This window comes from Protopterus annectens, chromosome 11.part0 (assembly GCF_019279795.1).
Source record: "Protopterus annectens isolate FY-2018-M chromosome 11.part0, PAN1.0, whole genome shotgun sequence".
Taxonomy (NCBI): Eukaryota; Metazoa; Chordata; order Ceratodontiformes; family Protopteridae; genus Protopterus; species Protopterus annectens.
The window spans coordinates 814,451,643-814,473,213 of record NC_056745.1 but is presented as its reverse complement, the minus strand read 5'-3'; the positions used below and the strand labels follow the sequence as shown (position 1 = coordinate 814,473,213).

General features: G+C 38.3%; 1 protein-coding gene across 1 annotated transcript in view; it reads left to right on the top strand.

The window, feature by feature from the left end:
• PIK3C2G (phosphatidylinositol-4-phosphate 3-kinase catalytic subunit type 2 gamma) overlaps window positions 1-21,571 on the top strand; it is a 1,120,359-nt gene that overhangs the window by 1,010,577 nt on the left and 88,211 nt on the right. The window contains exon 20 of the mRNA XM_044087254.1: window positions 4,742-4,836. Coding sequence (XP_043943189.1) covers window positions 4,742-4,836 — 95 coding nt within the window. The remainder of the gene's footprint in view (window positions 1-4,741; window positions 4,837-21,571) is intronic.

Genomic DNA, 21,571 nt, shown 5'->3' with positions numbered 1-21,571 from the left:
ATTGTGGGTGGGAGGGAGTTCCATAATTTGGCTATGGTGCAGGAGAATAGTGCTTCTCCAGCAGAGTTATTGGCTTTAGTGATCCGTAAGTGACTTTTGTTGTTGGAACTTAGTGGTCTGGTGGTGCGATAGGGTTGGAGTAGATTCTGGAGGGATGGGACTTTTAGTGGATGGTTTACTAGTTTGTGGGTTAGTGTGAGTTGATACCATTGAAGGAGGTGAGGGAGTTCAAGCCAGCCCAGTTCAGCAAGTGAGAGACAGTGGTGACTATGGTAGGATGCCCGTGTGGCAAATTTGACGATTTTGTTGTAGCAGGTCTCTAGCTTGTTTAGATCGCATTGCCTTAGGTTGGTGTATATTGGAGAGGCATAAAGTAGGGTGGAGATAAGGTGGGAATTTGCTACTGAAATTTTATCATTTTCTTTCTTTCTGATGTAAGGTTAATGCAGTCAGGTATATTGTGCATGTTTACTACTACATTCTCAACCCTGAGAAAGATATAGACCCACCCTTTAAAAGAACTGAATATAATACATCTTGGCTGACTATGACAAAAAATGACAGGGGAAGCCTTTCTTAATTGCATATGAAGAGAGAAGGCATTTTTTCACCTTTCTTTCACAGTTATTACTGAAAGCTTCAAAGAATCATAGTTATGCTTTCAGATATATGCTGCACCTAAGAACAGTTATAATACATTGACAAAGTTGCATCCAGTTCAGTAATGAAGTTTGCTGGACCATTATATGTTTATCAGTACAGAGCTGTTTGGTTGTACCAAATTTTCAGGGAAAGAAAAGGCCATTTTATGGAAAAACATATTTAATTTCAACTCTGTTTTAATGACAGCAAAATGCAGATATATTCTGGAAATGTATTAAAATATGTACTCTAAAAAGAAGTATTTTACTTGCCTTTTGAAAACAGACACAATGCAATCTAACACCCTGACACTCTCTTGTGGTCTTCTAGGCATATTGTAACAATGTATTAGACTGATGGACATTTTAAGTGACAACCTATGTAAGATGGAAGGGCTAAGCTGTCTCAGTGTTATGCTACATTAAATTTGGTTATATTAAATTAGGGAACACAGTGAGGCGTCTTCCACATAACATATTTATATGTTATCTCCTTTTAAACTAATTTTTGCTTATGCAGGTATTTATTTAAGCAGTTTATCAGTCTTATGACCCATAACTTATGCCCGTTGGTGGTCACTAATGACTCATGGTTTGTATCTCTGAAATGTTTGACATTTTAATAAAATTTGCTTGATAATATATTTTGACATTTAGTTCTAAAGGACATCTAGATTATGATTTTATGTCAAAAGGTAGTGTAGTAGCTGCCAACAAGGACTAATCCAATGGTTCAGTTGTTAAATGGAATTATAGACTCATGGCCTAAAATAGGCCATCAAGGAGTCTATGCTTCATTTGCATAATCTAAACTTATTATGCCCGCAAAATGTATTTGATTTAATTTTAAATTTGCTGAAGAAATTATTTCTTCTAACTTTTCTAGGTACTCCATTTTAAAGTTTGGGGATATGGAATTCACAAGTTATTTTCTTTAAATATGCATTTCTAAAGACAGAGCAGAAGGTCGCAATTGATCATGGCTTAAGATCGGGGGTCATACATATTAGATTAAGGACAACAAATAATTATTCATTTTGAAGTTGTCAGAGTCTGATGGATGATAAATGCAATGAGTACACTGTGCAATAGCAATTATCAATTGATCCAGGGTAAGTTGCCACAGTGGCACGGTGAGCAGCAGTGTCTCCTCACTGCATTTCTCAGATGAGTTACCATCTGTGCAGATTTTGCATGTTCTGTCTGCACCTATGTGGGTTTCCTCTGGCTGCATTAGTTTCCTTCCAACTTCTAATTTTATCCACATCGTTCACAGGTGTGTGTGTGTGTGTGTGTGTGTGTGTGTGTGTGTGTGTGTGTGTGTGTGTGTGTGTGTGTGTGTGTGTGTGTGTGTGTGTGTGTGTCTGCGTGCACGTGCGTGAGTTTATATCTATAAAACAGACTGGCATCCTGTCCACAATGAGGCTTAATTCATTACATCCACTGGTTGCTAGGATAGACTCCAGCATCTCCATGCCCTTGCAAAAAGAATATAGTGGGTAAGTAAAAAAAAAAATCAATGGTTGGATGGTTGGATGGATGATTCAGGGTATCCATAATGATAGTATGCACGTAGTGTATGTTTGCAGAAGTTCATTCTGTGTAATATGACACCTAGAACTATTCTAGTTCATAAACAATGACTGTGTTAATTATGGGTACTATACACAAGTTGATCTTGTTATCTGAATGGCCCACATAAATCACAGATGTCTGTTATGTGCACTGGTGCTATTCAAACGGGAATCACTATATGGCATGCAAACCCAGGTTTGAGGAAAATGCCCTTTCCAAGATGGTTGAGTGATCATGGATTTGGAATAAATAAGAAGCAATGGATGGGCAGTTGCAGCCCCCACACAGGCTAACAGAAGCTTGTCCCCTATAAAAACACTGTTTTGTTAGCTGCTATGATATATAAATGTATATAGATAGAGAGATAAAGGTATATATATATATATATATATATATATATATATATATATATATATATAAAATGAATAAAAATGTATATACAATGGCCCAAAGGTCCAAGTCAAGACAAAAAGCAACAATGTATAGCAGACAGGACAGGACCACAACGATAAGCATAAAATAAATGTATTGTTTAAACACAAAGATGAGCGCTTTCGCGTGCCATCATCTTATTTACTCTCATCACATGCACATTAAAAACCATTAAGAACATTCATTCAATTAAACCCTATAGTTCAATTTGATACAACTTTAGTTGATTAGTTGTCTATTTAGAATATAGGCTTATGGCAGAACATTCTGTTACATCATGACACATATCAAAACATTATTTAATAACTCTAAATCTACAGATAAAAAAATATAAAAAATATAGAATATATTATATCAAATATATTACAAATAAACCATGAACATGGGGAAAACCATGATAAAGCCTTGCTGGATATATATTAGAAATGTGAATCATAATATATAAATAGTTTCCTTACTTCATAAAAGGGGAAGTGTATATGAATCTATATATTTTCAAGATCTACTCAATTACATTCATTTATGTGCTCGTGCTCCTAATACTGGTTTAATACTCACAAAGTTATTTAAACCCAGATGCATATGTGCACGCAGTTTAAATATCCAACGTAACTCTATTACCACCCCTTTTATTTCAATTACCAATTGTAATACTCTTAAGAGAGATAAAGGTATATATATATATATATATATATATATATATATATATATACACACACACACACACACACACACACACACACACACACACACACACACACACACACACACACACACAGATAAATATGAGCCTAAACTATCTAAGTAAACAAACCTTCGAAAGTTTCCTCCTCATTATGTCACCAGCATTCTTTCTTTTTATTTCCCTCAGTTGTTAATGTTGTCTTTTATCTTCTAGCATTCCATCATTATTTTTCCTCACCATTTACAGTTCACTGTCTTCCCTTCTGTCTTAATGTGAAGGTTGTACTACATATTTAAAATAAGCAAATTGTGTATACCCTTTCACCCAACAATTTTCCTTTTCTTTGCTTTTCAATTACACCTGTCCGCCTTTCCACTTGATTCTTCCTTTTCCTACTTCTACAATGTCCAAAAGCCTTGCAAGGCAGATGGTGCCTTAACATATGACCTAAAGTCTAGCATCCATCATCCCTCAAATCTCCTACTAAGCAACAACCTCCCTTTCACTGTCTTGTTTCCTCTATCACATCAGAAACACCTATGACAAAACACCTACATCTTCTTTACACTTTCACTGTATGTTTTCAATGGACAGATGCTTAAACAAATATAGAAGAGAGATAAAAATTATAGTTTGGATAATATTTATCTTTCCTACCAGCATATTGGCCTATGATTCCATTTACTTAACAGCACCACACTTTGCTTCATCAATTCCCATAACTAGTCCTAATCATATTATCCAAAGTCTCCAAAACTCTAATCCATACATGTTTTATACCACTTTTTCTACTAACCAGATCTTCACCAATACTTACCACTGCCTTCCCTGTCATCAACCAAAATTTGAGGCAAAATGATCAGTATTTTTGAGGAGATCCATACAATCTGAGCAATGCCAATGATTGAGAGACATGAATCTAACCAAACAACTGATGAGAATCATTTACTTAAGTCAGTTCACCAAATACTTCCAATGAACATTCTAAAGGAAAGCTACATGTTGAATGGAAAAATTATTTTCTCACTCTGAGTGTAATATTTTCTCATGTGGTTTTTGCAGAACGTATCCTGTGGGAGAAATAATTTCAGATATTTCACCTCTGAAGTCTGTAATTTTAATGCTATATCTGACCCTAAGTATACCCTTACTTCAACTTCATAAATCATTATTTTTAAGAAGTAAAATTCCATTCTGAGCCAGTGCTGCTGTTTAAATGTGAAGTTAACTCTCCAGAGTAAAAGTGATGCAACTGTTTATTGCCTCATTGTATTGCTCCACTGTTGTTATGGTGAGCATTTCAAATTAAGAGAAAAGAAAGTTGTACAGACAAGCCTTAGGCAACAGTAACAGTGTTCATGTCCATTGTTTGGGAATATGCTCTAACATTTTACTTTATTCTCTTTAGGTGTTTTGAACACAAACAAGAAACCAGAAGTACAGTTGCTGATCTCTTTTGTGGACAATAAGCTATCAATATTAGTGAAGCACCTGAGAAACATTGTATGTATGACTTAACATAAACACATTTGGTAAATATTCTATGTATTAAAATTCAAACGCATTAGAATTTTTAAAAGAGTATCCCTTTAGATATAGATATAGCTATATATAGATAGATAAATAGATATGTGTGAGAGAATTTTAACTGCATTATCTAGACTGAAAGTAATTATTTGTGTAAAAAGTCAGTGAAGCAGATTTACAAAATGGGTGCAGGTATAGCTTTACATTATAGTGTATCTAGCTAATCATATAGCAGAATTTGTGTCTTTGTTCGCACAATATAGTACAGAAAAAAAAAACAATGTGCCTAATGGGAATCAGAAAGCTATACTAATTTTATCTGGAATATTATTAGCATCTATAACAAGCTCATTGTTACATCTACACTTCTTCATCATCTTTATTAAAGTCCACTTCATTGATTTAAGTGATTGTTAGTTAACAAGCATTCATCAGAAATCAAATGTGCTCATTCATTCATCTGGCAGTTCATGACTGATTACATAGGGGAGTGGAAGGATGATAGAAATCTTCGCACATGATCAACAAATCGTATAATACCGTTTTCTTCCTCATTTAGTGGTTGACATTGGAATATGACATTGAGTTTCATCATTCTTTGCAGTTCCTGTGATATATTTGGTGTAACTTGGAATGGGGTATCTTGAATGCCTCTGAATTTCTTATTCACCAATTTGGTGATGTCATAATAGAATGTAAGCATAACAGAAAAAGTCGGTATTGTGTATCACAGTTTTCTAGATGTCATTTTATAATTTTGAGTTTTGTTTAGACTGTATGTTAAGAACTTTTTTGGTTTATTTTTCTTTGGTTGGTCCTGACAAAATGTGATTTGACAGATCTTAGTCTGATCAATAATACTTGAAAGTCAAACCATATCTTATGTGAAAACAATCCCTTATTTTACAGAATATCTCAGAAATGCCCTGGTATAATGTCTCAGTATCTGATTTTGTCTGAAGTGCATCCCCTCACAAGTTCTGGGAAATTAAGTCACACAATGAATGGCCAAGAAATTCTTTGACCTGCATAATATGCAAATGGCAGTATAATGAAACAGAAGTGAGCAGTTATTAAAATGAAGGCAATGGGGATGCAAATTAAGGGAAATAAAAATGGAGGAGATACATTTCACACAGAATGACATTATTGCCAGAACTGTTGGCCATAGTAAAGTTCCAAGTTACAAGAGATAGACTGTAAAAACATTAGTAAATATGTGTATGCAAGAGACTTTTGTTGCTGCTGGTAATCATGGAGGTATACGTCACTGATGCCACTATGTCATCTATCTGCACCTAACATACATTGCTCTACACCACACAGAAATAGTGTACTGCTACAATGTGGACAAATGCATAATGGAGGAGTGGTTTAAGATGTGTTGTCCTCATAAGCAGGACCATGAGATGCATAGAGTGCTCCTCCCTGTGGATACTAAGGTACTATGACATTGATTGATCTGGCTGCAGGAACCTTTCATCAACCAATAGGGGCATGGTGGGTGTCTCCCAGTCATCTGCACGAAGCAAACTCCACCAGTTCCCCCAATGACATGCTATAGCATGTGGATGAACATGTGTGGTTCCAACTCATCATAGAGGAGAAAAGCAATACAATATGGGCATTTTATGATATATGGCCTGGTTCCCTGAGGTAATGGGAACCAGTGACTGCAACCATATCTCAGCAAAAGTCTCCAGATGGAAAGCAGGGAAAATGGCATAACAACCATAAGGGGTTCCACTCCATCAACCTCCAGGTGGTATACAATATGCAGGATACAGTATACAGTATGTCAGAAGGCCATCCAGATAGTGCTTACAAGTACCACAGCTGGTACATGTAAAACATTCCAGCAGTTTCTGTGGGATGATTTTCCACAGGGCCATCTTATTGCTAATGCTGTATATGAACCAGAGCCATGGCTAATGATACCCATTATAATCTCACAGACCTTGGCACAGAACAAGTACAGTACTGCCTGTTACAGACTTAAGTTATTTTTGAGTAGGTGTTTGGACTGCTGAAGGCCCATGTCCACTGTGTAGACTGTATCTGGTGGTGCAATGCAATATGACCTCATAGAATACAGTAAATTCTTTGCAGTGAATGCAATATAACATAACATGGTGATATACAAACAGGAGAGCAAAGACATTCAAGAGGTGGAAGTCCCAGAGAAAGAGGTGAAGGAGGTGCTTGATGAAGAACCTATGGAATAGCCAGCTGCAGGGGATGATGATGTCAGATGGAAATGGGCTCAGTACATTTTGGCACTAGCAAAGAAGCAATGTCTGGATTTTTATTCTGGGCCAGAACAAGCATAATGCTGAACAGTAAAAATGATGCCTACAGACTTACACTTAAGCTATGCTATATCATGCATGGGCTCACCACACTGTGCATCAGGCATAGACTACCCAGGTATCACAATACTGAGGGAATGGTACAGTTGTCATCATATGGACAGCTGTGGAGGACTACAGTGATAAATGTGCATGCATGTGTGTGTGTGTGTGTGTTTGTGTGTGTGTGTGTGTGTGTGTGTGTGTGTGTGTGTGTGTGTGCGTGCGTGTGTGTGTGTGTGTGTGTGTGTGTGTGTATGTAGTATACATGGGTGGTTAATTGTGGAAACCAGGAAGACTGGCCAGAGAGGAGTTGTGATGTCTCCATTTCTTGTGATTGGGTGGTATTGGGAGTGGTGCTGAGGTATGGCTGTGCATGGTTGCAGCTTCAGCAGATGATAAAGTACTGCACACAATTCTGGCTGGCAAACCTAGGGTACCCATAGGAGATGTATATGCTGACTTTACATGTCCCCATCCTTTAGGGCACTATCTCCTGGGAAGGTCACAGGTACTACCCACTGCATGCACAGAGGATGAAGTGCTCTATGAATCCGAACAGCAGGATGTGCATGGGTTCTCTGCAAGAGCACCACCTTGATCACCATATTCATAATGCCCCACAGTGCCAACAACACTGAAAGTTGATGTGGAAATGGTGGTGCTACATATCCAACATTATGCTCTCTTCCATCCTGGGGTGGGTTTCCCCACCATAGGAGAAGGTGTATTAGCTACAGAAATAATGGTGGCTGTGATGGATAGTTCCACAAGGACTGCTGCAGTGTGTGGATTTCCTACTTAACCTGTTCATAATGTCCACTACTACTACTACAGACATTTTCCCCAGATCTGCAGTCCATAGGTGGATGTGATTGTAAAAGGTATATGGACACGCCACTGAAAACGTACCATCACTGGGGATGTGGAAAACAAGACCGCTGCATGCATGCCAGAGGCATAGCTAGGGCAGGACAACAGGGGCGGCCACACTAGATACAAGATGTTAGGGAGCACGACTGTCAGGTGCCAATTAGTTTGTTGTGCAGTGCCAGCATTCATTTCCATTCTGAAGAATAGGACTATTTTGTAGGCCTCATATATAGAGGGTGCCAGAAGCTTGTTTGGATTACAGTTTCAATTTTGTTGTTGTTGTTGTTGGATGAGTTATTTTGAACAATTCTATTTAATTTTGGCATTATTTGGAACTGAAGACCAAAAATTGTGTTCTTTTTAGGATTTAGCAGTAGATTTGCAACTTTTAACTAAGTTTCCATGGTAGTGAAAGAATTTCTGGGGATGTCCTTAAATGTTCTTAGGGATGGAGGCTACATCTATAAGATATGAGTCATCAGCATATTTAACTATGCTAGTGAGGTGGATGGTAATATGTAGTTTGTTTATAAAAATGTTGAATAAGAGAGGACCTACTACTGATCCTTGTGGGACACTGACAGTGACTGGTAGGAAACAGGAGCAACTTTGTTTTCATTTGGCTGCTTGCAAAGTGGCAGCCAGATAGTTACAGAACAATGAAGACAGATGGCTGGGTGAGACAGCGGGAAGAAAGTTCATAAAGTATGTTGATTAGATATGGTGTCAAATGCTTTCAATAAATCTAAGAACAGTGAAAATACCAGATTGCCTTCATTTCTATCTTGGTTTGTGTTATTGGTGAAGTTGAGAAGAACAACGGTAGCACTGAGGTAAGGTCTAAACCCATGCTGAGTTAGGGAAGAAGATTTTTACAGTTAATATGTTACATAAATTGAGATTGGATACATTTTTTAGTATTTTAGATGGAGTGGATAGGATGACAATAGAACTATAGCTGGAAAAGTCAGTTGACATGCCACCTTTGTGGAAGGGTATTATATAGGATTTTTTTTTTCAAATAGATGGGGCATAGATATGGATGAGTTTATCAAGATGGATACAGGGAAAGCCACAGCATCAGCTGCTATTTTTAGGTATTCTGTTAGAAGCTGGACAGCAGCTGAAGATGTTGGCTTTAGTTTCAATGGAAGTTTTCTTACAGTAGAGGTGGAGATCAGGAGGAAAATCAATGAATGTGGTTGGTTAGTACAAGATGGGAGATGAATTATTATTATTATTATTATTATTATTATTATTATTATTATTATTATTAGTCAGAGATAGTGCTGTCTTTATAAAGAATGAGTTGAAGTGAGATGGTACTGAGTCAGTAGTGTTAGAAGTAAAAGTACAGGGTGTGGTGGTTTGGCCAGCATGTATTAGTCTGTTCAGTGCTGGTGTTTATGTGGAAGGTTGGTAGATTAGTTTTGTTTATCCATTTTAATGTGGTCTTTATTGGGATTTATATGACATGCATTTTGTGTTCTACTTTTATGCCAATCTTTCCAGGTTTTGTCTCTTAGAGGCATGATGGGTTTCATTTCTTTAATTAGGCATGGTGCAGGGTTTGATTTGTCTTTTTATTTGTAGAGGGGCTGTGCTGTAAAGAATATTTATAAAAGTTTCATTAAAATGTGAGAAGGCAGCATCAAGGGGCATGGATTTTAAAATGTTCCAGTTATACTGGTTTGGAGTATTGATAAAGGTGTTTTTGTTAAATTTTGTTGTATTATGCATTCAGTTGAAAATTATGTTTTTGGATTGGATACTGTAGTTTCTGATTGCATACATGGTAAAGTGGTCACATATTTTATCTGACAAACATCCAAATGTTTGAATTATGTTTGATTTGTTTGAAAGATTACAATCTAAAGTTGAGTGTATGTCAAACGTTTTACTGATTCTGGTGCTGAAGATGATTAGCTGTGTAAAGTCATATAAATTAATCGATTCTGATGAAGAGACATTGTTGATCAGCTGCATGTCTATGTCAAAGTCACCTAGTATAATAGTTCCTTGTTGAATATGGTGAGATATGCAGTAGAGGAGGAATATATATATACTAGGTTGAATATTTATTTATTTAACATTTGTTGACCGGGGAAGTCCAACTAGGACAAATCCTATTTTCAGTGGCTGACCAGGGAGAAACGCACCAGACGCTTGTCTTTGGAATGTGGGAGGAAACTGGAGTACCCATGGGAAACCCACATGATATAACTTCCCCTATTATCACTAGGTAATAGGTCCTAAATGCTCTCTCTAAGACCAAGAGCACTGCCTCAATGGGCCCAGATAATATCACAGGACACCTTCTAAATAGCATGAAACATAACCTATCAGGACTTCTGGAATTACTATTTAACTGTAGTTTCCAAACAGGCTTTGTGCCTCATGAATGGAGAATGGCAACAGTCATCACTCTGCACAAAGGTGGGCCATCTACAGACCCTGGACACTACAGACCCATAAGTCTCTCTAGTCTTATATGTAAAGACTTGGAAAGAATTATCATGGAGATGATCAATAGAGATATAGTAAATGTCCAGACACTGGACCCAACCCAGTTTGGTTTTGTCAAAGGCAGATCATGCCTGCTCAACCTGGTGAACTTCTTTGAGAAGGTTAACAAAGCAATGGATGAGGGCAAACTCATTCACACTTCCTACCTTGACCTGGCCAAGGCATTTGACACAATACCCCACTCAGGCATTGTTGACAAACTCAAGAGGTTAGGTACAAACCCATATGTCGATGGCGGATAGCCAACTGGCTCACAGACAAGACCCAGGAAGATAGAACTAGGGAGGCCACCTCTACCAAGAGGCCAGTCACAGGTGGAGTCCCTCAGGGATCAGTCCTTGGACCGCTCTTTTTTGGCATTTACTTCTTACAAGTCAAGGCCAATGTCAGTTATCTCTGGCTCACTAAATTTGCAAATTAATGCAGATCAGGAGCTGTCATTGAATCCCCCACTGACACAAATGTTCTCCAGGAGGGGCTGACACAGAGAAAAAGCTGGTGTCAGAGCCATGGACTAAAACTAAATGCCAAGAAATGCATAATAGTATCCTTTGGGAAGTTATCCATCCCTGGTAACTATCATATTGACAATACGCCCCTTAGAGTTGACCCAGTAGTCAGGGACTTAGGGACACACATAGATAGTAATCTAGTCTTTGACCATCATGTGTCTACAGTGGTGAGGAAATCATTCTATGCTGTGCAACTTATAAACAAAGGCATGGCATCTAAGTCCAAGGAATTCATTGTTCCACTGTATTTGTCATTCGTCAGTCCTATAATTGAGTTTAATGCCCCCTTTGGTATGTACCTAACCAGGCATATCCAGCAATTGGAACATCCACAGAGGTTCCTCAATAAAAGAATCCAGGGCGGAAGTATAATGTCCTCTGCAAACTGCCTCAAGGCCCTATCCCTGTATTCTGTCCCCTACAGGCTTTTCAGGAGAGATCTATGCCTGGCATACAGGGCATTTTTGGACCCCACTCTGATGGACTTCCTGCATATCCACAAAACAAATAGCACCAGAATTACCCGCTCTAAAGATTTAAACCCTGCCTGTGATATAAATAGAACCTGCTGGAGAGATAGTTATGTATACTAGAGACTACCCTGTCTATGGAACAGGCTCCCAATCCATGTGAAGGAGAGTTCCCCCCTAAATCAATTCAAGTGCAACTTGGACAATTGGATGGGAAACCAGAAGTTCATCCCTGGTTTGGTACCTATGTCGCTAATGGACACAGGCAGCCTGCAAATGGTTCAACTCCTAGTCCCATGCTTACACTTATCAAGGGTATCAGAACTTGTTAGATATTTAGGATGGATGGTTAGGCTTAAAAAGGCTCTTGTGGTTGTTGGCATAGTTAACACTTATGAACAAATGTAGGGAGGACATGCAGACCCTGCACAAAAGGCACCAAAGCCAAGAATCAAACCAGAGAACCTCTTGCTGTGAGGTGGCAACATTAACTGCTGCACCACTGTGCCACCGATTTATAGCTGAGGTACATAGAAACTTTCTATTGCTGACTTTGAGGAGTGATATGAGATATTCTACATTGTTAAATTTTGGGATATGTAGGAGGAGTGGGATTATTTTTTAACTAAAGTTTATAAATAATGGTAACACCACCAGTATATTGGCTTTTCTGGTCAAGATTCAGTATTTTACATCCAGGGGGAATGACTTTTTTTATCTAATATATCTTTCTTTAACCGAGTTGCTGTAGTAACTTGTATCTCCTGGAAGTAAGTAACTTGATTTACTGAATGCCTTGGATTTTGTTACATATTCTTCTAACATGTTTAGGAGCAGGAGTTTGGTTTTGGAGGTAGCTGGGGAAGTAGGTCAAAAAGCATTTGCAGTCAGGTTGCTGAATTGATGTTTAGTTGGGCTGGGACTGCAGTAAATGTGACTGTTGAATTTCCTGATGGAATTATTGTGTATAAAGGTGTAGCGCAATTTGCATTTAAACGTAGGTTTTATTGTAATTCTTCGTGGTAAGGACGTAATGTTTTTGTAGTTGAAGAGGTCAGAGAAAGTAAAATGGTAGTGGTAAGGTGATATGTTGCGGCAGATCTGATTTGAGTTATGGTGTTATAAATGTGAGTTATTAAGAGTAATATTTACCAATGTGGGAGAAATAGCTAGAGAGGAAGTTAGTGGATTGATTGCACAAAAATATATGGTAAGGCTTATTCATATTCAAAAATTTGCACTCTGATTGGACAGTCCATTCACTGTGCCCATTATAAATCGAGTATATACCAACAGAAATGTTTGGCCACTGTGCAGACAGTTTTTCTATTCTAATACGCACCATAATGGCATCCAAAAGATATACTCCCATACTTCCTCTTATAAATTCATACGTAAGTACTAGACCAGCTACCCTTGCAGGACATTTTAAGCCTAGCTAATTTCCCTTTCGGTGTTTGAAATAAGCTATCCCATTTGGTTATAGATTGGCCTTGCCTATCCTATGGTCAATAATTATGTATTACACCTAATGAGAATAACTGTGATCACACCATAGATAATTTGAGGGGACCCATTGCATAGGATAAAGCATTTAGGAGCTGTCCATTAGTAGTATATTTATTTATTTATTTTATTTATTTGCATTTGTTTAACCAGGATAGTCCATTGGGCTCGAAGTACCTGTTTTCAATGGAGTCCTGGGGAGAAAAGCTCCACATGCAGATTACACAAAGATGATGTTATACATATACATTACGTGGGGTTAAACATTGTACAGTTTATGTAATTAAACATGTAGAGAGAGCTAAAAACACAGGTTATAAGAGCAACACTATTTTTTTTTTTTTTTTTTGAAGAGAGTTAGCTAGTATGCTGGTAGCCAATGTGTAATGCTACCTGGGATTTTGAGTGACAGAAGAGAAAAGTACTAGTGTAAAGAGTAGGTTATGAGGGGTGAGAGCAGTATACTGGTAGCCCATAAGTAATGCTACCTGGTGTTTAGAGTGAAAGAAGAGAAAAAGTACTAGAGTAAAGAGTAGGTTATGAGGGGTGAGAGCAGGAGCAGTATAGGGTGCAGTCCTGGGATACATTTTCTATTTCCAATCCATAGATCTAAGTTGTGCTTGAAATGGGCAAGGATAAACTTCATTTTATGTGGATGGGGAGACTGTTCCCCAGCAGTGATATCCTCTGTGAGATATACCTGTCCATCCAAACCATTCTATTAATGTTGCAGAAGAGGATTAGATCCCTAGACCTAGCATTTCTGATGCCATCTGACTTGAGTAATGGGTCAGAGGATGCTTAGCAGTCTGTAGAATACTAGGTATAGTGATAGGGCTTTGTGGTGTCCATGTAGAACATGTTCCTGGATCTTCTCTATTCCTTACAAGAAGAAGTATATTAACTTACGTTCTCTGCTCTCTGCAAGCAGAGAACTCAGAACTGTTTAAAAAGTAATTTTCTTGAGCAATTTGCAGCAGTATGTTTAAAAAAGTCAGCTTTCTGTGCCAGGAACACTTCTACAATTAGTTTTATCGTAACTTCCAACAGATATATCATCTGGCATTTTAACGACTTCAGTCCTCAATGATTAGCCAGGAAAAGCACATATTTCATGAAAAAACAGTCCAAAAATATTAAACAAATAACTAGACATGTTGCATAAAATAACTGGACATTCTGCATAAAATCTACACTGGATGGGACAGAAGCTATTCCCATATACATATAGAGCATGGGCAGTAGATCATTTGGTTTCAACAGACTACCAGAAGCCAGTGGGAGAGCACCAATGACTTTTTGCACAATGGCATTGTTTAGAAAAATGTAAGAATGTTTTTCTTAAATAATGTCATTGTATAATAGCAATAATACACCCCTATGTATGAGTAACAAAGGATTTTCCCATGTTTGGCTTTGTTTAACCACTTGGGCTTCACCCACAGATCAAACCATGAAAAATTAAGGGTAAATCCTGTGTTATCCACGTTCATTTGTTGATTATTGTTAAATTGTAGCATATTGGTTAGAAGCATTGTCAGGAGAGATGATAACAGAGTTAGATTAAGATTAGTCTGTATCATGTGAGGGGAGACTGAGTGGATAAATAGAGTAGAAAGTACTGCAAAAGATTTTCTGAGAAGTACTGATAGGGAGAGGGCTCAAAAGGAATGGATAAAGTACAGAGCAGTATGAGAGAGGCAAAGGATGTTTTGAATTATGATAAATATTAGATGGAAGTTCGGAATAGATTAATAGCAAGAAGAGTGATTCCATGATAATAGAAAAGTAGTACTGGGAAGCATAGGGGATTGGGTGTCACAAGTGATAGGTGGAAATGAATATAATGTTAAAGTAAGATGAAGTGGTGAGTATTTTCTGGGGATCAAAGCAATGTTGAGCATAGTGAGGCATGGCTTACCCAACCTGGGAGGTCTTTTACTTCAGAAAGGAATTTGTTTATTTTTTTTTTTATTATTTTTATTTTATAGCTGTCACTGGCATGAAAACACAAAGTCAAACAGGTTTTCTTTCAGTTACTGAAAGCAGAGAACAAGGAGCTAACGGAAGAAAATGACTGATTTAGACAGTGTGATCTGATATTCACGTGAATGAACAGTGGCTAATTAGGTCCTCAGAGTGTAAGGACTAGTCCCTTGGGGAGGATGTCACAACTATTGTCCAGCAGAGAGCAGGAAATATCTGACTGCTTTACATTAATATACAGCTAGCTTCTTCGTGTTTAACTTGCGCACACTGCACAATATCAAATAATCCCAGTAGGCTGCTGCTAACAGGTACAGCTTTTGCATAGGGTCAGCTCTCAGTGGAGTGATGTGTGGCAGAGATCCTGCTATATGAGTGGCAAAGAACACAATTTGATGTCCATGGGATATAAAAGGAAAGATAAATTGAAAAGCATCACAGTACTGAATATTATGTGGAGGTAATAAAGCTAATGCATAGGAAGTTATTCCTAGAGATGGAGGAAGAAACATGGTGAGGCAAAGTAAGAGAAGCTAGCCTATTCAAGAGTAGAAGGAAGTTAACAAGGTGTATAAAAATGCAAACAAAGCAGGTATAATAGGAGGGGCATTGATGGTGATTGTAGTTACTGTATCAGTGCTCTCAGAAGCCAAATAAATAATGCTTAACTTACAAGACTCACACAGTACACTATTATACACTGACAGAGGTAACTCTCCCAGACAGAACACTACATGATTACTGCAACAACTGGTTAATTATCAGCAAACAGATCATCTCCTATCACATGCATATCAACACTGAGTAGTATGTACACAGTCCTTGGCCTAAATCTTGGATTATATCACTTGCATAATATACAAGAACTCAAACTTTAGTACTTTTTTTTTTTTTTTTTTTAGTGAACTTACCGTATTACTTTACCTCCACTTTTCGTGCAGTGGAAGAACGCAACATCTTACCCCTGTCCCTCATACAACATGCATCATTGTTATTTACACCCGTTGGTTTACTCCACAGTAGTTAACTGTCATGTGTTTCCTCAAACATCAAACAAGTAAAGCATTATTTGTACAGCAGAAGAGAAAATAATGCCAGTAACCATTCATTTCTCTCTCTCATTAACCTTGTCTTGCTTATAGCAATCAGTGTTTGTCTTGTGACTAGCAGTTTTACAATTTATATGCTGCAATTTTCTGTTGTGCAGTGAAATTAGCAATGTCTGCAGCTGCTTTCTATTGTGCAGTTTTAATGGCCTTAGGACTGAAATTGTGCTAATTAGCTTATTTTGTTTGATGGTCATGAACTGCATGTTTATCTCATCACACAATTCACCCGTGCAACACTAAGGGGTCATTCGTCTCTATGCAAATATATAATCACCATACTAAGACCATTAAAACTGCAGAATAATAAGCCGCTGAACTTATAAGCAAAGGCATGGCATCTAAGTCCAGAGAGATCATCATGCCACTGTATGCAGCCCTCTTCAGATGCATCATCGAGTATAATGCCCCTTCGGTATGTACCTAACCAGACACATGCAGTAACTGGAACATCCACAAAGGTTCCTTACAAAAACAATACATGGAATAAACACAATATCCTACAGTGATAACCTCAAAGCCTTCTTTTTTTACTCAGTATCATACAGACTTCTGAGAGGTGATCTTTGCCTGGCATAGAAGACATCCCTCGACCCTGTTCTGATGAACCTTCTGCACATCCGCAAAACAAACAGCATTAGAATCGAGATTAAAAGACATAAATTTTGCTTGTGTGATAAATAGGACATGTTGAAGACACCAATATAATTCTTAGGGAATTTTCATTCTCTGGAACAGGCCCCCTATCCATGTGAAACAGAGTTTCCTCTATCCCTATTTAAGTGCAGCTTGGACCAATGGATGGGTGATCAGAAATTCACCCCTGGTCTGGTACCTACGATTCTGATGAACAGAGGCAGTCAGTAAATCACCCTATCTACTGCACAGCTAAGCTTATAAAGATGCTAGTGCTCTTTAGCCTAGTATACACTTATGAACCTATGAACCTGTGAGTATCTGCAACATTCTGTGAGCCTGTGTGGACAGGTAAAAGACATATCATGGATGTGGGGGAAACTATTGTTGAGTTGTCACAAACAGAGGAACTGAAGGATAACTCTAGTACCAAGTGTGGACATGGTGATACTTGTATTCTCTTTGCATTACCTTATTCCCACTCTAATATCATCATGCTATGCCATGTAATTTTGTCCTCTCTAATGGAGATACCACAACTGGTGATGCTAACTTGTTGCCCACATAGCATCAGCATGCATGACTGCACTGAGTGTACTGAAGGTTTCAGGGGTACTAGATGATTTACCTAGGACAGCAAGATCTTTTTACTTGATGTGCAGGGATCACTGGGAGTGCATACTGGAGGACTATAATTAGGGACTATAAGTATAAAGTGGATGCCTGATATGGTCTTTCCAGGGAGATGAGTGCTGCTACTGCCATAATTCAGTCTGGTGAGCAGTGCAGATACCACTTAAGTGACCCAAGTAGGTGCCATCCTGGCCTTCTGAACCAATTGGTCAGAGACTGCACCTCAGATGTATAATAAGTATGTAGGGCTGGTCATTACCATGTTATTTCCTAGACAGTTAAATGGACCCTTAGAGGACATTTAATTGATGTGTGGTCAATTTGCTATTCTTGCTTTTTAGCTCAGGAGGAAATAATAGAGAATGTTCTCCTGCAATGGAGGAGAATGGAATATCTCATCAAGTGAAGGGGAGAGAGCAATCAATGTCATGTTATTGATTAATTAACTAGCAGTATCAAAGCAGCATACACATACCTGCTAATATGGTATGTATAATTAGCTGTGATGCTGCCATGTCCTAGCTTTTTGTACAGTCTGACAAAACTTCTGGATATATGATGTTTTGATCACACACATGGAAATTCAGCGTGTTCAGGGGATACATTAATTCCATATTTGCAGGGAGGTGCTCATTTCTGTCTGCTGGGGCAGCATACTCATTTCCTCACAGTGTCTGTCATGCAAGGATATTGCCACAGTCCTGCACTGTGGACAGATGGGTGGGGGCCAGAGGACTGCATATTAGCATATTGACTATGTATCATCCTACCATCTGCCTATGTCAGTGACACCTCCGCCTAGTATACTGCTTGCATTGTACTATGTACCTGGCCTGTCCCCTGGTATGCAGAAAATTACAATATGATGACTGTTAAGCACCTTCTGCTAGCTGTCTTAGTTAGCAGCAATTGCTTTTCTGCCTTTGGTGCACCACACTGCCATCATAGGCATATTGGGCTGCATAAAAGGTAATGATGTCCAAGTTTGTTTCACATATCGTTAACCTTGTCCCATGGCCTATTATATTTGAAATCACTATTCTGTCACTGTAGCCAAATCCCCCAACTCTGGCCAGTGGTTCTCTGCCACTGCACACCTGCATGCACATCATCCAGTAGAGGCCTTTGAGTTTATATATCTAATCAAAATTAAAACCCTGGCATAGTAAGAGTAGCAATCTCTCTCTCTCTCTCTCGCACTCTCTTCTTCTTTGTTACTGTTACTATCTTTATATATATATATATATATATATATATATATATATATATATATATATATATATAGATATTGACACACACACACACATATATATATATATATATATATATATATATATATATATATATATATATATATATATATATATATATATTATTTAATTGTTGATTTATGTTAGCATTTTCTGCAGCTTTTGCCATGCTTATACCAGTGACACCATCCCAATATGCACTCCACCATTGGCACTGTCCTTCTTCTGCTAACACAGCACCAGCATCCAGACCTATAGCTCTGTCAGTTGACGGAGGTACTGTGGTGGGGAATGGCTTTGAAGCATTCTCAGTGGCCTTACTGGTCTCTCACTGGAAATGGGTACTCATGTTCTCTCTGGAGGCACTGCCAAAGGGACACAATTTCTTATCCAGGGATGAGAAAGTTGGTAAATTGGCTAATTGAAGCTCACACTGGCCATCAGGAGAAGATCCTTGTGTGCACTGCTGTTTGATGTTATCATCACCACTATCAGAGACATGCATGACCTAGTAGGGGAGGCAGTCATGATGGTCAATTTCCTCTTCCTGGGTCTAGCCTAGGCAGTATGGAGACAGGAGTGGAGTGTGTACCCTATCTCCCATCTTGGTGCTCCCTTTCCTTGTGTGTCACCTTTCTCATTTGTTGTGAAATCCTCTCCACCATCACTGTCCTCCCTCTGCCTATATGTCAATAGATCTGTAATCCCCCAACATTGCGCCAACACCTCTCGGTTGTCCTTTGTATGTGTTTTATGTGTATGTGCCCTTGTTTCCATGCCTCTATCTTCTCCATTCCTTGCCTGCCTCTTGCATCTTTCACCAACTAACCTTCTTAGAAATTGGGAATCTGTCGCACAAAAAAGTGTACCCCCCCCCCAACTACCACTCTTGCATTCACTGTGTCTTTGTGTGTATTCCTCCACTTGCTCTTTATGACTTCCTGTACTCTCCTTTCTTCCCCATTTAAATAAAAAAAGGGTATTGAAACATTGTTGGGAGCTATTCACTGAAGATTCCAGCCATTCTCACAGCATCAGGAAGCAGCACATATACATACACATAATGTTTTTGAAATCTCTAGCCGCAATCACAAAGAAAACCTTCTCTCCACACTGGCCATGCCATTTCCTTGAGCAGGTATCCTGAACTACAAGATTTCTGCTTGTTAATTGGTAAGTACATCTGCGTATCTCCATGATAGCCTTTGCACAGTCATGGAAAGCATTTTTTTCTAACACTCAGAGATGGTTTTATATATTCATAAAACCTTAAATACTCTTGCTTCATACAAGGCACAAATGCAAGAACTATTCTTTTTTTTTTAAATAAATATATTTTCACTGAAAAAAAATGCTCCAGTATGTATTACTAGTTAAATCTCTTTACACAAAACTGTCAAAATGTATATGCACTTGACTTGATAAAATGAAGCATTATATTTTTTCCATATGCTTTTTTTCTATATGTACTTCCTTATGTATCTGTTTACATTTTTATCTTAACTAGGGAATTATTGTTAGGTTTCTTATAGTGTATTACATACAAAAAAAGGAAACAGTCAACAAATAAAAGTATTGTTCTGTCAGGCATACTTATTAATGAAGACAGTCATTACATAGTTAGCTCACACCAGGTCTACTTGGATTTCTTATATCAGAGGAGATACAATTTTCTGCACACATGTTTTGCCCTATTTACATATCTAAATGTATTACCATACAGTTTCATCAGCAATTCACTTGATACTTCCCTTCCTCTCTTCTCACATATCCCACTGATCTACTGACCTCTCATTAAAAATCTAATAAGAATAAGCTAATCAGAATAAAAACTCTTATTTGTAAGCTTTATCATATTCTTCACTTTTCTGTTTTTTTTCTGAAATGCTCTATTCTACTAAACCTCTTCTGCAAAATTCTAAGTACTTTTATCTTACTGTATCATATGCCATTTCACCAGTATGCAATTGTCTCATTTGCTCTTTTGCAGTATGGTTCATAGGTTCATAGGTGTACTAGGCTAATGGCCCTATAGCCTTTACAAGCCTAGGCCATAGGATTAACCTGGCATCGTGGCATCCGACCTTAGTCCCCAGTGCCTCTATCGAATAGAGCCACTGGAGTGATCCCCAGGGTGAATTTTCTATTTCCCATCCACTCATCAAGATTTCTCTTGAAGATGGCCAGAGAGGTGCTCTGTTTGACATCTATGGGAAGTCTATCCCATATCATGGGCAGTCTCTGGGTTATGAACCTGTCCCTTCAGCATGTTCTGTTGATTGTGATAATGAGGTTGTGGTCTCTGGAGCGTGTGGTGCGGTGGATTGGGATTTCTTTAGATGTAGCATTTCTAACAGAGCTGGGTCAGACATGGTTTTGTAAGTCAAGCAGAGATTGCCTCTAAGTAGGCGATATGAGACAGAGAATAGTTGGTGTTTTTTGAGTCTGTCCTTATAAGACAAGTGTTTAAAGCCTAGGATCCTCTTAGTGAGGTACTTTTGAGGCCTCTCCAGTTGTTGCAGGTGTCTAGTGAGGTACATGCCAAATGAGGCATTATACTCAATGACTGGCCTAATGAGGGAAGAGTAGAAGGAGACAATGACCTCTTTCTTTCTGGATGCAAAACCTTTAGTAATGAGATGTGCCACATAGAAGGACTTTCTGACCACAGTAGCAATGTGGTGGTCAAAAGAGAGTTGCTGTCAACCTGTATTCCCGGATCTCTTATAACGCCTTATGTGTTCAGTGGACTACCATCAATGGGGTAATTCATGGGAACTGGATTTTTCCCAAAGAGGCTGACGACACATTTTTTGGCATTGAACTTAAGGCCATGGTTCTGACACTAGTCATTGGTCTCAGTGA